The 17,737-nt window shown below is 47.9% G+C and overlaps 1 protein-coding gene across 4 annotated transcripts in view; it reads left to right on the top strand.

Annotated features, from left to right (window-relative positions):
* Positions 1-17,737, top strand: part of ripor1 (RHO family interacting cell polarization regulator 1) — a 281,458-nt gene that overhangs the window by 251,383 nt on the left and 12,338 nt on the right. For all 4 annotated transcript variants that reach the window (XM_033036276.1, XM_033036274.1, XM_033036278.1 and 1 more), the window contains exons 13-15: positions 1,175-1,930; positions 12,295-12,434; positions 14,234-14,402. In XM_033036276.1, the coding sequence (XP_032892167.1) occupies positions 1,175-1,930; positions 12,295-12,434; positions 14,234-14,402 (1,065 nt within the window). The remainder of the gene's footprint in view (positions 1-1,174; positions 1,931-12,294; positions 12,435-14,233; positions 14,403-17,737) is intronic.

The following is a 17,737-nucleotide window of genomic DNA, read 5'->3' as shown; positions in this document are numbered from 1 at the left end:
CATTTTAAACACACAGTTGAGAAATTTGGGGAGGGAGGAATAGAGAATCGGCTCACTGACAAAGGATAACTGGTGCGCAAAAATCAGAAAGGTTCTCAATAAAACTTCTAATAAATTATAACATTTGGATTTACTTTTGCAGCCTTGGGTATAGGTTTGCATGGAGCGCGGGGGGAATGAAGGGTGATCTTATAGAGGTGTATAAGATCATGAGAAGAATAGATAGGGTAGATGCACATTTACTTTTACCCAAAGCAGGGGTATCAAGAACCAGAGGACCAGAGGGTTTCAGGTGAGGGGAGAAAGATTTAATAGGAAACTGAGGGGCAACCATTTTTATACAAAGGGTGATGGGTATTTGGAAGAGATTTTTGCTTTGTAAATATTTTTTACCCTGAATAAAGTTTATTTTGGAGGGAAAATTATTTAACAGTAAGAATCAGTAACAGCTTTGACAAATGGCAAATCCTTGCCGCCCAGTTATGCCTCTTTATTGGGTGTTTTGGCAGCAGAAGCATCTCACTACCTGAAGCCTCATGTCAAGCTAACCTCACACAATATGTCCTTGCATTGGTTTAGCTTTGATTCCTTTTAGTCCTGAGAGTTGGGTTTATGACCTACAAGGTGATTGTTTTGAAGCCCCAGTAAATTACTTTTCCATTTTACACCCAGCTAGATCTTTAGCAGGACAAAGTGTAGGAGTAACTTAGCGGGTCAGGCAGCATCTCTGGAGAAAAGGAATAGGTGACGTTTCGGTTCGAGATCCTTCTTCAGACTGAAGTTCAGGGGAGAGGGATGGGAGAGGTATGAATAGGTACAAAGAACAAATGAATGAAAGATATGCAAAAGGATAAATCAAAGCCAACTATGATAATCAAGGAAAGGTGGAGCCCACAATGGTGCATTGCTGGCTGTGGAGAAGGTGATAAGGAGTGATACAAACAGTGAAACTGAGCCGGACGACAGTGAAACTAGTAACACGACTAGGGTGGGGGAGGGACGGAGAGAGAGGGAATGCAAGGGTTACTTGAAGTTAGATAAATCAATAATCTTCAGGACAGTTTTAGTCTGCTTGCACCTTGTTCCCCACACACACCTTGTCCCGCACGTGCAGTGTGCTGTTGTACAGCGTGTCCCTGGAGCTGGCTGACCTGTGCCATTCTGCTTTGTTTAGAACATGCTGCGGAGACAGGAAGACCTGGAGAACGGCGCCGCCTGGTCCATCTCCTCCGATTCTTCCGACGGTTCTTCCAGCCCGCAGTTGTCAACGAGCGTCAGGCATTCACCCAAGACGCTGGTGCAGCCCGAAATTCAGGGAACGGTGCCCAGGATCACCATAACGTTAGCACATGCCGAGGAACCACAGGCGGAGAGTGCTGAGGCCAACAGGCACTCGGTGGAAGAGGAAATCGTGGCAGAGCCGGAGCACGTAATGTGGAATGGGAACGTGCCGATTTCCAGAACTCTCAGCAATATCAGTGAAGCGAGTGTGGACGTGGTGATGGACTCGAATGCCCCGGTGAGCACAGAGCCAGAGGTACAGGTGGTTGCCGCCATTAGTTTAGCAGCTTCGCCACCAATGCCCGCGACTGAGCCCACTCCGCCTGTGCCTGAGCAGAGCATTGATGCCATGCTGCAGTCGGAGGCTCCACTGCTCACGGCAGAAACCCCTGAAGTCCCTTCCTGTGGTCTACAAGCGGAAGCAGCTACCACTGACGTGGCAGCTCAGAGCTCTGCCTCCATAGAGGAGAATAGCAAACTGAGCGAGGAGAAGACTGAGCCAGCAGAGCCGGCCAAAGTGAAGCCGGCGGACCCAGGCATCGAGGAAGCCTTGATGATGTTAAATTCCACACTTGATGATTACCGCGGCCAATTCCCTGAGCTCCAGAAACTGGAGATGGAGGTCAAGCATTTGGAAGAAGTTCTATTGGTAAGTGTGTTTGGTTAGGGTTGGTTGTAACTTGGTGTGAATGTTCCAGTGTGGGAATGCAGTGGTATGGTCACATTTGTGTACTGGGTGATTGTTGGTCGGTGCAGGCTCGGTGGGCGGGAAGGCCTGTTTCCACACTGCATCTCTAAACTAAATTACATTTTAACTCTGTGGCCGTTCGTTTATGGACTTGGTGTGCGCTATATCCGTTTCAGCTGTGTTTGCTGGAAAATTCCTCAGAGTTGGATTCCCTCGGTGAGAGTTAAATAATTCTGCCTTTTTTTTGGCGTACCCAAGCGTGATAACTAATAATGAGTCAGGTGAGGCCACAGGGTGAAGTTCTTCAGTTGACTAGCTTCTTCTCAAATCCCTGTTATGTTCAAGTTCAAGAGACATTTATTATCACATGCAACAATTGGTGCAGTGAGATTTGAATGACCATACAGCCATACGAATAAATAGAACACAATTCACAATAGAATTTAACATGAACATCCCCACACAGCAGAATCAACGTTTCCCACTGTGAGGGAAGGCAATAAAGTTCAGTCATCTTCCTCTTTGTTCACCCGTGGTCGAGGCCTTTGAGGCCTCCTCAGTCGTCGCCATGGGCGGCCCGATGTTTCAGGCCCTCTCGTCGGGATGATCGGAGCTCCGACGTCGGAACGGAGAACACTCTCAGGAGCTTGGAGTTTCCTACCGGAGACCACGGCACCCGAAGTCCACAGGCCGAGCTGGGCGGAGATTCAACGCTGGTGATCCCCAGCAAGAGGTCCCCAGGACTCCGCGATGTTAGAGTCAGCGCCGCCCGCGGCTGGAAGCTCCGCAAACCACAGCTCCATGGTGTTAAACAGCAATCCCAACACTGCGGAGCCCCGGCGATGGAATCCAGTGCTGCGCCACTGCTGAAGACCTGGCCGGTTTCCAGCAGGAAAGGCCGCGCCAATCCAGATGGTAGGACGCGAGGAGGACTGCGAAGATGCGACTCGGAGAAAAGACGCATCCTCGACCAGGAAACGACTGAGAAAACGGTTTCCCCGTTCCCCACCCCCCTCCCCCCATAAAAAAGACTAAGAAACCTTCAAAAACATACTTTTGACACAACTAAAAATAACAAAAAGGGTGAATTGACAGACAAACTGCTGGCGAGGCTGCCGCGTGCGGAACCACCCGATGGCGCTCTGCAGTTGAATTGTCTCTCCTCATTTGTTGAGCCTCTCTTCCCCTCAGATGATCTGATTCATTTAATGAGAACAGTAATGATTTCTCTGTCCTAGAAGGTATTGATCCCTGGTTTCATGTAGGGAGTGGGGAGCATTGCATAATAAATACTCTCTTGAGTCCTGTTGATGGTGCAGTCATTGCAAAATACTGCCACTTCCATGCTGGCCTGATCATGATCATGATGATGATGATGTGTTGGGTCCACTTGATGCCCACTCAGTGACCATCCCCAAGTGACGTTGGTAGGAATTGAGCATTTGTTTCCAGGGAACCCACAGTGAACTGGCAGTTTATTTTCCAATTCACAGTCACTATTAGACACTTGTGCAATCTGAATGTTTGCCTCCTCTTGTCACTTCATCAGGCCCTGCTGTAGGCTGGGCTGTTGTGCTTTGTCAGTTCAATGTGAATTTGGCTACAGTTACTCCCCGACCTACGTACGGGTTACGTTCCACAAACTCTTGTGCAAGTCATATTTTACATAATCACTATCCCCAACCTGAAATAAATAATTGAGAGTATTGGAGTAGAAAGGAACTGCAGGTGCGGGTTTACGCCAAAGTGCTGGAGTAACTCAGCGGGACAAGCAGCATCTCTGGGGAGATGGAATGGGTAACGTTTCGGGTCGAGATCCTCCTTCAGTCTGTCTACGTGTCAGACTATTAACTGTCTCAGCAGCGTCTGGCTGCATCCAGGGCACTTGCTGCAGCATGTGGCCTTATGGGTAAACACTGCCGCCATTGCCGGCTTGTTTCCGATGTTAACTTGTGTTATTGTACAGGTGCACAACCTTTTATCCGAAGATCCAAATAACGAAAACCTCCGAATAGCGGACATTTTTTCGGTCCTTGAAGAAAGGTCCTTGAAAACGTTCACCGAGGGCGGCCCGCAGAGATGACAGCGGAACCTCCGGTCGGTCCTCGAAGAAAGGGGAACTAAATCCCCATTCATAAAAGAGAAGCTGAGGGTATATTGCGCGGGAGGGTTAATAATTGACAATATGCTGCTGCCTGCCCGCTGAGTTAAAAAGTTCCCACGGTAGCACGATACACAGTGTATCGTGAGTCTTGCGTGGGAACTTTTTAACTCAGCGGGCAGGCAGCAGCAGCAGATTGTCGCCGCCTTCAGTTTCACCCCACCTACACCCCTCTGCTTCCCGGCCATGTGTGTGACCCCTTCCCTCCCCTCTCCAGCTCCCCGCCCATTGCACCGGCGCGGGGGTTATGCACTGTCTTCATGTCGGCGATGCTAGCAGGTCAGTGCCAGTCACCGGAGACGTCAGGACCAACGGGACACCGACCCCCAGGCCCACTGCAAGCACGGAGATCCCAGAGACCCACAGCCAGCAGCAGCTCAGCCCCGTTCCAACTCCAGAGGAAAACTGCAAACTGGCCGGAGACATCAGGACCACCAGAAGCCGCTCCCCGATGGGCCGCTACGGCGACAAGTGGCCCACAGCCCCCTCATCGGGACACCGACCCCCAGGCCCATTGCAAGCACGGAGATCCCAGATCAGCAACTCCAGCCCAGCCCCGCTCCAACTCCAGAGGAACACGCTACCCGTATGGGCAGAAGCTGATGGTGTGCAAGGTACGTCTTGTTCTTGGGGTCGCGCAGCTCGGGCTGTGGGCGAACAGCCACTTGTCGCCGTAGCGGCCCATCGGGGAGCGGATTCCTCTGGAGTTGGAGGGGGAGGGGGGTATTGTGCTGTTTGATCGCCCCCTACTATCCCAGGGACAGGGAGACAGGACGTTCACCGAGGGCGGCCCGCAGAGGTGACAGCGGAACCTCCGGTCGGTCCTGGAAGAAAGGGGAACTAAATCCCCTTCATAAAAGAGAAGTGGAGGGTATATTGCCCGGGAGGGTATATCGCCTACCTGGAAGAAACCGGACATTTTTTCCAGGATGTCGTCTGCACACCAACGCTCACCAAAGCTCACGTTTGGCGCCAAACGCACGTCGCCTTTGCTGCACACGGATATAAGAGTGTGAAAATGTCGCCTTAGGCCGCCTAAGGGCATGTAGCCCCGCTAGGGTGGCATGAGTGCGAGAGGTGATTCAATGCTGCGGTCACATTTATAAATTCAGGAATTCATTCAACACACTGCATTTCATACAGACATTTATTCTGCAAGAAAAAACTACATTGAAGACTCAAACTCGCGACCGAGGAACTGCCGGGATCGAGGCGCAAACTCGCGACCTTGCGGATATGAGCCGAGCACTCTACCACTGAGCCAGCTATTAAAATCTACGCTAAACATTTTCCATTCCGAAGACCAACAAATTCCGAATTACGAAAAGTGTCTGGTCCCAAGGCTTTCGGATAAAAGGTTGTGCACCTGTACAGTGTTGTGCAAATTACGAACTGCCTTGATTGAACTAGGGACTGAGTACAGAGCTATTTATACTCGGTGCGTGCATCTAAGTTGTCTATTGCGTACGTCAGGGAGTGTCTATGTTAAACCACAGTCCTGCCACAGCATTCGTGCTCCTGCTGTTGGGTTGGGTGTGTATGTCCATAAAGGAGTTTGCATTTGCGTGGTTGGCCCCTCGCTGAGTCTTGAGTTTCTCTGTGAATCAGTCCCTGGGAGCAGGGATGACGGGAGACGCCAATGAGTTTCATGTCGTAAGAGGCCAGAGGTGTCTGACTCACCAGCAAGAGTCACAAGTGTGTAATTGTCACACGTACTGACAATGGAATCCCTATGTGCAGCAGCACAACAGGCCTGTAACACAATACAAGTGGATATTGTACGTAGACAATAATCAAAAGTTTAATAAATTAACAGCTCCAATACTTGTGAATATTACAATACAAAGTGAATATTGACAAGGTTATGATTGAGAGAGACAAAGAAAGAGGGTCAGGCAGCATCTCTGGGGAACATGTGGGAGGAAATTGGAGCACTCAATGAAAACCCACGCAGTTACGGGGAGAATGTACAAAGTCCGTACAGACAAGACCTGTAGTCTGGAACCATCCCGGGTCTCTGGCGCTGTAAGGCAGCAACTCTACAGCTGCACCACTGTGCCACTCTTTACTATCCTGAGAAAGGTTTTCCTTCAGGGTGTTTAGCAACAATGAAGTCAGGTACTATGCCAAGCCCTCTTGTGAATCGCACCTGAGCAGGTGAAAGTACTGTGCTGCCCCATTTATTATCTACAGCCTTGGTTCTGTTCTCCAACCTTCTCTCCCCAATCATTTGATTCGTTTGCCAATGAATCCCTCCTCACCTGGACCAAGCACGGCTAGTTCTTGCCTCACCCCTCTCTACCAGCTACCTCCCCTCTACTCCATCAGTCCGACTCAAAATATAGTTGGTACATTTCCCTCCTCAGATGCCACTTGATCAACTGACTTCCACCAGCGAATTGTATTTTAAATCTTTAAAGCTTTCCAGAATTTATTTTTTAAAGCATCATTTTATCTTGTTCCACAATTCCCAATCAGTGCATCTGTCAGTAATTAAAGAGACTCTGACTGCGTTCCCAGCCTTTCCACAATTATAAGCACATTTTCACAACACTTAGTGGTGAAGAGTAAATTAATTGCTTATGCGATGCTTTCCCATTTAGAACATTGTGCTGGTTAGGATTACGCATCCTGTGTTGCTGCTTGAGCTGCCCTCCTTGTTGCCACTTCACTGTCTGCCACAGTTTCTTTATATGACTTCTACACATGCGTATGTAGGCATGATCTTTGCAGCTTCTGTGTAAATCGGCGTTTTTGGCCAAACAATCCATTTTTTTCTCCCTTTGAGGCCACTACTTCAGTGCGTCCAGTTTATTTGCGTGAGAAGCTTAAATTTTCAGCCAATTTTCAAAATGTTGTGGGAAACGCAGCTACAGTAAAACAGATAATCAGACAGCCTTGGGACTTCAGTACTGCTGGACTAGTGGATTTTCAAGATTGTTGTATGAAATTCCTAATAATATCATGAAGGGTCCCTACCCGAGACGTTGCTGGTCCATTCCCTGCCCACATGCTGTCTGATCTGAGATACAGCGTGGAAACTGGTCCTTCGACCACCGAGTCTACGGCAACCATCAATCACCCGTACGCTACTTCTATATTCTCCCACTTTTTCATCCTACACACTAGGCCAATTTTAAGGGCCTGTCCCACTTAGGCGACTGCCGGCGACTGTCATAGTCGTAGCAGGTCGCCGAAAAAACAGCGACTGGACCCCCCCCCCCTTCGACAATGCCTACGACAAGCTACAACAACCTTCATTTGGTCGACGTCAAGCTACCGACAACCGGCGACCCATTAGGATATCCTCCTACGACCACACCTACGACCACACAGGCAACAACCTACGACAACCGAAGTCAAGCTACTTACCTGTCAGCGACAACTGAAGACAATTCAGTCGCTGGTACCTGTCGCCGGTTGACGTAGGTAGTCGCCAATGGAATCCACCGAAGCCAGCACCTGCGACAACCTACGACAGCACCTACGTCAGGAGAAGAGGAGCTGGTCAAAGTTGACTGGAAAGAGACCCTAGCAGGGATGACAGTGGAACAACAATGGCAGGTATTTCTGGGATTAATACAGAAGGTGCAGGATCAGTTCATTCCAAAGAGGAAGAAAGATTCCAAGGGAGTAAGGGGCGACCGTGGCTGACAAGGGACGTCAGGGACAGTATAAAAATAAAAGAGAAGAAGTACAACGTAGCAAAGATGAGCAGGAAGCAAGAGGATTGGGTAATGTTTAAAGAGCAACAGAAGATTACTAGAAAAGGCAATAAGGGGAGAAAAGATGAGGTACGAAGGTAAGCTTGAGGAGACGACTCACGACCATACGGGCGACCATGTGGCGCCTGTAGTCACCTAAAAAATAGCCTAAGTGGAACAGGCCCTTTACAGAAACCAATTAACCTTACAAACCTGTACATCTTTGGAATTTGGGAGGAAACCGGAGCACCCAGAGGAAACCCACATGGACACGGAAAATGTACAAACTCCACACAGACAGCACCCGTAGTCAATATCAACCACATCTCTTGTGCTGTGAAGCAGCAGGTTTACCACCGTGTGCTATGCTGTTCTCCGCTGTGCTGTTGAGAGGTTCGGGAGTTATTAAAATCCAGGCTGTGCAAAAGGCTGAAGTTGGAGGAATGCTTATTATTGGCAGCTGTGCTGGAAGAGGTCACGGAAATAGGGAGGAGCCAAGGCACGGTGCTGTGTTAAGACATGAATAATAATAACTTTAAAACGGAACTGTTCGCAGACTGGGAGTCAGTGCAGGACATTGATCACAAGGGCAATGGGTGAGCTGGGCCTAGTGTAAAAGAGCAAGCATGAAGCAGAGTTTTGGATGCTTTGATAATGAAGTATTGAAAATGAGAAGCCGCTGGGAGGGAGAGTTTACTTTAGTTGAGCGATACAGCGTGGAATAGCCCACCGTTTCCATGCTGACCATCGCTCACCCGTACACTAATTCCCTGTTACCCCACTTTTGCATCCTCCACAATTCCGGTCAATTTACAGAAACCAGTGGTGATGGCCCCAAGACCGAGTGACAGCGCAGAGTCAGTTGTGGTAGGGGGATTGTGTTGAGATCTGGCATTACAGAGGAGCCATTTTGCCAATCCCAACGTGCTGACGCCCTTCAGGACTTGGACGTGCTGGGTGCTGTATCTTGGGAAGCCCCGGCTTAACACAGTGATGTTGATAGAACACTGTTTGTTGTGCAACTGGCTGCTGTCTTCTTGTATACCCTCGCCAGAGCAGACTGCCCTCCTCGAAGCAGGAACCAATGCTATTTACTCCAAGCCAGAAACCACTGCTCCAATGGATCGACGGGATATCTGGCACAGCACCAGCCAAACTGACTGCGTGTCTTTTCTTTGCCATGGAGTTTGTTTTTATAAGTAATGCTTGAACCCCATCTATTTGGATAGAAAGGCTGTTTAACCTGCTGGTGCAGCTGGTAGAGCTGCTGCCTCACAGCACCAGAGACCCGAGTCCAATCCTGACCCCGGACGCTGTCTGTACGGAATTTGCACGTTCTCCCTGTGGGTTTTCTCCGGGTGCTCCGGTTTCCTTCCACATTCCAAAGACGTGTGGGTTTGTAGATTACTTGCCCTCAGCAAATTGCCCCCAGTGTGTAGGGAATGGATGCAAGAGTGGGATAGCATAGAACGAGTGTAAACGGGTGATTGATGGCCGGCGTGGAATCGGTGGGCCGAAGGGCCTGTTTCCATGCTGTATCTCTAAACTAAACCTGTGGCTTTAATAATATTCCGGAGAAAAATACTTACAGAGTTGGTTAGTTGGATCAATTCAGGCACATCTGATCCCTGAGAAGCACCTACACATTCCATCGGTATGAAAGGCTGCGAATAGACCAGGTACTATATGGGGGAATAGACTTGATGTGTGAAACCACCACAGCAAATAGGCTGATACATGTCACATGTGGAGTCCATGTAGCCAGTTCAATATTTCCCGCCTTTATCTCTTCCCTCTGCCTCTTCCTCCCCTCCTCCCTCCTAATTCTTTGTGAGTTCTTTGGAGATGGAGAAGAGAGTATGGAGGTCTCCCCATCTCACTCCATCCGCCATCACTCCCAGCTCCCTCTCCCTATCCTTTCTCCTGGTAAAGTCTTTGCCATCGAGTCACACAAGTTTTTTTTCTGGTAGTTATGCCTGAAACTCCAGATGCTAGTTTGTTACCAGTTAGCAATTTAACTGCTATAATTCTTCTGTAACCTTCAGTTGTTCCATAAACATTTGTATGTCCCCCCATTCCCATAGGAAGACAGTGACAGTGAACAAAGGTGACCTTTGCGAATAACATGTCTCTTTGAGAGCACAGGCTGCTAGTTATACTGCGGAGGCCATTACTGTGATATCAAGAGATCATTGATTATAGACTAGAGCTACAGCGTGGACACAGGCCATTCGGCCCACTGAATCTTCGCTGACCAACGATCACCGGCACTATCCTACACACTAGGGACAATTTATAATTTACAGAAGCCATTTAACCTACACATCTTTGGAGCATGGGAGGAAACTGGAGCACCTGGAGAAAACCCACGCCATCACAGGGAGAATGTACAAACTCCACACAGACATCACCCATAGTCAGGATGGAACCCGGTTCTCTGGCGGTAAGGCAGCAACTCCACCTTACTGCTGTGCACTGTACTGCCCAGGGAGATTTGGCGAGGAGCAAACAGCAAACTGATTTTGTGATCCAGGGCAGCCTGTTGGGTTTTTTTTACGCCCTTTTGCTTTGGTGCTTTGCAGTGAACCATCACCATGTATTGTATATCCTGTTCATCACTATCCCTGATACCTCCTGCTGTTTTGCTTTGATACATTTTCAATTCATCGTGATTACGACCTACATTTTCTTTGTGTCTGTAAGGATCAATTTCTTCACGGTTAAAAAGCTGTTTTGTGACTTTCTTCGGGAAGTAAGAGCGACTTCCACAAAAGTTAGAGAAAGAAAGCATGAAATTGAGTTTTGAGAGCACATTTTTGCATGTAAACGGCTGAGTCTAGCACCATAGCCCCACCTGCTGGCAGCACCTTGTATCACTGGTAGGGAGTGAGGATGCAGCAGTGATGTTACAGACCAACGGAGATTGAAGCACGAGAGACCAACGGAGATTGAAGCACGAGGCACCAACAAAACGACTAACAAAGCACTGTAGGTATACCAATCTATCTGAACTAGAAACGTCACCTATCCATGTTCTCCAGGGATGATGCCTGACCAGTCGAGTTACACCAGCACTCTGTGCCTTGCGGAGGCAGCGTGAAGTGTAGATGGCATCAATGGTTGGGAGTCTGGTTTGCGTGGTGGTCTGGGCTGCGTCCACAACTCTCTGCAATGTCTTGCAGCCTTGGATGGAGCCACCAGCTAGAAGGACAAGAGAAACAAAATCATGGGAACTAGTTGTGGATGGGTTGTTCAGTTGCCTGATGCCAGCTGGGAACAAACTGTCCTGGTAATGTCTAAAGGGCCTGTCCCACGTTACCCAGTCCTCTGCCGAGTTGAAAGAACCTTAAAAAAAAAATCAAGATTTTCGTGATCTACGAACTCCTCCTCCTGACTATCTTTTTACTCGTGGATTTTTTTGTCATGCTGGAAAAAACATTTACCTGATGCCCCGAGTGCCTACGGTTGGCATAACGAGCCGCTACGATATATCTACGGCCTCCTACAGACTCGCTACGGACATTCTCCGAGTTTGAATCAAGGGGAAAACTCGGGAGAATTCGCGGGTAACTCGGGAAAGTGGGACAGGCCCTTTAGCAATTCAATCATGACCAGATTTATTTTGGAAATCTTCACACTGCTTTAAAGGTTGTGCTTATCTGGGCCAATTCTTTTGTAACGTGTTAATCAGTGCGAAAGTGTCTTGGCTTCTCAAGTATACTTCAATAAGATCATGGCAGATGTAACTGCAATTTCAACTCCATTGTGGAGCTGGAGACCTTGCTCGGGAATGACTATGAGCCCCACCGCGGGGCGTGGACGTAACATCGGAGCCAATCCCTTGCCTGCGATCACGCTCCAACCGCGGCCTGCGGACTTTAACACCAGTAGCTCGCAGTCTCGGCTAAGAGACTGATGTTGGGAGCTCCAAAAGCCGCATGACGTTCGACTAGCCCTGACCTGGGGTCAGATCGCATGACGCGGGGAGCTGATATCCCCCTGATGCAGGAGCTTGATCGCCCTGACGAGGAGGCCCGCCGCCGGCTGCGGGAGTAAGATCGTGAAGGATAGAGACCCCCGACCGCTGGAGGACAAAGAAGGGAAGAGATTGAACTTTTTTTGCCTTCCATCACAGTGAGGAATGCAGAGGAGTCGCTGTGGTGGATGTTTATGTTAATAATGTATTTTGTGTGTTCTGTTGCTTTTTAATAGCATGACTGTATGGCAAATCAAATTCCTCGTATGTTGCACAACATACTTGGCTAATAAAGTATGATTATCTTGTCTTTCACCGCCTTGTTTCTCCAAATCGAAACCAATTATTTCTGAAAAATATCTGGAGAATTCTAAAGACTTATGATCCTCTAAAATGATAAGTCTCACCTTGTCTCTGCCTTGGTTGCACGAAATGCCAATTTGCATTCCTTTTGCTGAACAGTGGGTGTTGTGTTTTTTTGCAGCAGCGGCAGGGTGTGAACAGAAGCAGAGCCTCGAGCTTCAGCCTGACGGTCGAACACGCACTGGAGAGCTTTGACTTCCTCAACACGTCCGACATGGAGGACTCCGAGTTCTCAGAAGACGAGGCTGAGAGGACTGGAAGGTACGGCCCACTTCTGTGAATTTTTAGAGTTTAGTTTAGAGACATGTGGAAACAGGCCCTTTGGCCCACCAAGTCCGTGCCAGCCCTTGATCACCAGTTCTATTTTATCCCACTATCTCATTTACTCTTGGGGCAATTTACAAAGGTCAATTATCCTACAAACCCACACATCTTTGGGATGTGGTAAGAAACCGTAGCACCTGGAGGAAACCCACATGGTCACAGGGAGAACGTGCAAACTCTACACAAACAGTACCCAAGGTCAAGGTCGAACCTGAGCTTACGGTACAGGGCTGGGGTGTGAGATTGCAACCTTCACGTAGTCTACCCTGTTTCAACAAATGCAATCAACCCGGCGTGCACAAACAGAAGATCAAACAGAACAAGCTGTCTTACAACTTTAGGCTGTGCACGCCATACGCAAGAAGAAGAAGGTACTATGAGGCAGCAGCTCTACCAGTTCCACCACTGGATATCATCGTGCTGGATATCATGTGCTGGATATCATCGCTTCACCACAATATTGGCCCAGGGGGCTGAATCCTACAGGGAAGTGCTGGTTGTTCCACACCGATCAGCCAGAAATTTGCAGTGTGGGTGTCAACATGTTTGAGATTCTCACATTCTCACAACGTTCCTGTTGCACATTGCCACTGATTTCCTTGTGGAGTTCAGCTGCAGTGTGAACGATGCAATTCCCTGGCTGGCATTTGGGAGATGAGCACCTAATCTTGTGCCAAGCCACATATCGCAGTCATGTTTAGTTTTAGAGATACAGCACGGAAACATGCCCTTCGGCCCACCGAGTCCATGCCAACCAGTGATCCCCATACACTTGGACTATCCTACACACTAGTGACAATTTACAACCTGTACCAAAGCTAAATAACTGACAAACTGGAATTCCTTCCCTAAACATACATTCCTCAGATTGCCCCCTAAATCCTATTTCTTTGATGAAGTCACCACACCTGACATCTCCTGCTTTGGCCTGGTGGCAGTTCCACATCTTATTGCACGTAGGACATTCGCCCCGTTGAAAGATCTGTGCAAGACAAAGTCATTGCACCCTACGAGACCTTGTGTTCAGATCTCTTTGACTTGAAAAGATCAAAAGCAGAAATCTGCAGCTGCTGGATATACCCAGCAGGTCAGGCAACACCAGAGGAGAGATCAACAGTCATCAGGCCAATGGCCTTCCATCGAAGTATCGATCTGAAGAATGCTGGAAGAACTCAGACAGCAGCATCTGTGGGAAGGGAAAGCAGTTTACACCGAAGATAGACACAAAGTGCTAGAGTAACTCAATGGGTCAGGCAGCATCTCTGGAGAAAAAGGATGGGTGACGTTTTGGATCGGAGCCCTTCTTCAGACCCTTTCTTCAGAGATACTGCCTGACCCTTTGTGATTATCTTCGGTATAAACCAGCATCTGCCGTTCCTTTCTACACAACACATCAGATCAAGGACCCTCCCTTAGGACTGGTGATCTAATGAAGATCCCTGACCCGAAATGTTAGCTACTTCTATTTATACGGATGCTGCTTGACTAACTGAATTCTTCCAGCAATTCTGTTTGTGCCTCAAATTTCCGCCGGTGCAGTTTTGTTTACTTTCAGAGCTGTAAAGTTACCACTTTCTCTCTCCAGAGATGCTGCCTGACCTGCTGCGTATCTTCAGCATTTTGGGTTTCTATTGTGAAACGGGTCAGCCTGCCCCTCCTGAGCGAATGCTGGATTGCACCAGCGTTGTGTTGTGTTGTGGGCACTGAATTGACTTTGGCTTTGCTCCTCCTGACAGGCGCGGCGGGAGTGGCCGTGGGCTTCCCACCGGAATCAGCGAGGCACTAACGGAGGATACAGGAGTCGGCAGCGGCTCGGAAGGAAGTCCAGTTCCAATGACAACAGGGAGTGAATACTTGGACCAGGTTCTCACTCTGCACCTGAACACCTGCAACAAGCTGCTGCTGGTAAACACCATTCTTGCCTTGTGTGGGGTGTGGGTGGATGTTGGGAGTTTGACATACCTTGCATAGCTTTTATTTGGCAGACCATGCATAGTTCTCATTTGTTTTCCCTGCCCATGCTGCGAAATGCCACTCAATATATGCATAAAGTAGTGTGGCTGTCTATACCAAAGATCCTATAGCAAGCAAGGTAGTCCACTCGACGAAAAGGAGGTAGTACGGTCATGGGCAGGTTCATTGGTAATTTTCGGCCCCATTTCCGTAACTGGCTTCCGTCTCTGCACCAAAGATCCCATAGCGGAGCAAAGATACTAGTGCGGAGACGGAAGCCGGTTACGGAAACATCCTCGTAAAAATAAAAGTTCTTTGGTAAAAATCTTCTCCTCATTTTCAGAATTACAATTTATTAACACACACTGTTCTCCCACAACTGCGAGAGGGACAACCAAAGTCGGGCCGGGTTACTGAAATGGATGAAAAAAAGGCCCACGTTCCACTCCGTTGCGTACTACACGTCAGCCCATTGCATTGAGCAGGAGTGGTCTATCTTGCTCCACTATAGGATCTTTGGTCTATACAATCTGCTACTAAAGCAGGAGTTTAACCCTGCCGTTAGGGTTTGTGGGGAGGAACAAAACTTGTAACAAATCTTCCTAAAGTTTATGGATTGTTGCGCAACATCCTCTGGCTGCTCGTGCTCAACTTAAAATGGTTGCCACAGATCTTTAACTTTACAACAAGTAGGTGGAGCAATTTACTGCTTTCCAACAAATTAAATTGCACAATTTAAAAATGACTAAAGGGCGTTTGGGTGTGTTTTCCTTCTTCTATGGAAGTACGCACCAGATGGTGCAGAATTGCTGCATTGAATTAACATTGCCTGGTACTCGTGTGTGGAACAGTGTTACCGAATCGAGTGGAGCTTGTCAAGTAGCTGTCAGTGGTGAGGAGCATGTGAAGGTTGCTGCATGAAATCCACAGTCATCAGCAATTTATAAGCAAGCCATCGGGCAACAGTAAAGTTCTTTATTATTCAATATCATTGGTTTCGATACAGGGCGGAGACAGTATCTTCGGCCCACAAGAGTCTGCCAGCGACCAGCGATCCCTATGCTCTGCACTATCCTTCACACTAGGGATAATTTACTTTTTTTTTTACCAAAGCCAAATTAACCTATAAGCCTGTAGGGTTTTGGAGTGTGGGAGGAAACCGGGGCATCTGGGGAAAACCCACACGGTCACAGGGAGAATGTAAAATCTCCATACAGACAGCACCCGTAGTCAGGACCGAACCCAGGTCTCTGGCACTGTAAGGCAGCAACTCTACTGCTGCGCCATAATGAATTTGAATACATTCTCCAACTTGGAACTGATTGTTCTGCAGTGCTCACTTTAGCCTGCAGATGGCACTGTTAAACAGCAATTGATGACACTTAAATCGCTCTGGTCCTCAATGTTTTTGCGGGGGAGAGCTAGATTGACAATTGGAACCACTTCTGAAGGACACTCAATGTGAATGGGAAAGACCAGCTCCACACTGGTCTTTGCTTCTGTCATTTTAGCTATGCATTGGCACTGCAACTTTCTGAACTTCTGCTGGGTTGACAGTGGAACCTGTGCCAGGGTAAGCAGAATTAGGCCATTCAGCCCATCGAGTCTGCTCCGCCATTCAATCATGGCTGACACATGTTCAGTAATTCAATTTAAGACAATGGAGAATGAGAATGACACATGTTCTACCCGTGACCCGTCCCCGGGTTTTCTCCAGGTTTCTCCCACACTCCAAAGACGTACAGATTTGTAGGTTAATTGGCTTGGTAAAATTGTCCCAAGTGTGTGTAGGATGATGTTAGTGTGCGGGGATCGCTGGTAGATGCGGACTTGGTGGGCCGAAGGGCCTGCTTCCGCACTGTATCTCTAAACTAAACTAAAAGTGAATTTTAGTTTAAAAGTGAATTTCAAGTACTTTACAAGATTTGAATTGAATTAAATAATACCCTGATTTGTTCTGGCCTTTTCGCACCTCCAGTTTATGAATGAATGAAAGAATAAGTTTATTGGCCAAGTATGTACACATACAAGGAATTTGCCTTGGTGCTCCGCTCGCAAGTAACAACATGACATACAGTAAACCATTATGATTTGCAAATGAGTGGATAAAGGCCTAAGATGTCAGAAGTCAGGGTCAAGCAGAAATGCTCTGATTTGACAAGCTAGTGGAATGGCTTAGTTGACTGACAATACATTTCATGGTTCAGCAATTGCTGTTCACTGTGGGAAGGCCATGTCTTGCACAAGGCCTTGGTGATGGGAAGCTGCCTTTGGTAAACCTGCTTCTGATGTCTGAAATGGCGAGCAGCAGGTGGGAACAGCTCATGACTTGCCGTGACATGCAACCGTGTATCCAGTGCAGCAGTTCAAATGGTGCTGCAGAAAGGAACAAAACTTTGAATGTTGAGTTTGTTATGTAGAATCGAGAGGCTTTCATTAGCTGATTTTAGAATCAAAGCAAGTTTGGAATGGAAAGATCTGCCTGAAGGTTCTGAATTAGGGATACTGAGTGAAGCAAGGGGACAAGTGTTGGGGAAAATATGCGCACATCAGCAACAAACTGTACATGCAAATCCGCCTGCTCCCTCAGGGGTTTAGAAGAACTTTATCGATCACCAGAAATAGAAACATAGAAAATAGATGCAGGAGTAGGCCATTCGGCCCTTCGAGCCTGCACCGCCATTCAATATGATCATGGCTGATCATCCAACTCAGTATCCTGTACCTGCCTTCTCTCCATACCCCCTGATCCCTTTAGCCACAAGGGCCACATCTAACTCCCTCTTAAATATAGCCAATGAACTGGCCTCAACTCAGAGAATTCCAGAGATTCACCACTCTCTGTGTAAAAAATGTTTTTCTCATCTCAGTCCTAAAAGATTTCCCCTTTATCCTTAAACTGTGACCCCTTGTTCTGGACTTCCCCAACATCGGGAACAATCTTCCTGCATCTAGCCTGTCCAACCCCTTAAGAATTTTGTAAGTTCCTATAAGATCCCCCCTCAATCTTCTAAATTCTAGCGAGTACAAGCCGAGTCTATCCAGTCTTTCTTCATATGAAAGTCCTGACATCCCAGGAATCGGTATGGTGAACCTTCTCTGTACTCCCTCTATGGCAAGAATGTCCTTCCTCAGATTAGGAGACCAAAACTGTATGCAATACTCCAGGTGTGGTCTCACCAAGACCCTGTACAACTGCAGTAGAACCTCCCTGCTCCTATACTCAAATCCTTTTGCTATGAATTGCTAACCATTACAGGCCATGCTCTCGAGAGATGGAGACCAAA

Source organism: Amblyraja radiata, chromosome 17, assembly GCF_010909765.2.
Source record: "Amblyraja radiata isolate CabotCenter1 chromosome 17, sAmbRad1.1.pri, whole genome shotgun sequence".
Taxonomy (NCBI): domain Eukaryota; kingdom Metazoa; phylum Chordata; class Chondrichthyes; order Rajiformes; family Rajidae; genus Amblyraja; species Amblyraja radiata.
This window is presented reverse-complemented; position numbering and strand designations above follow the sequence as displayed.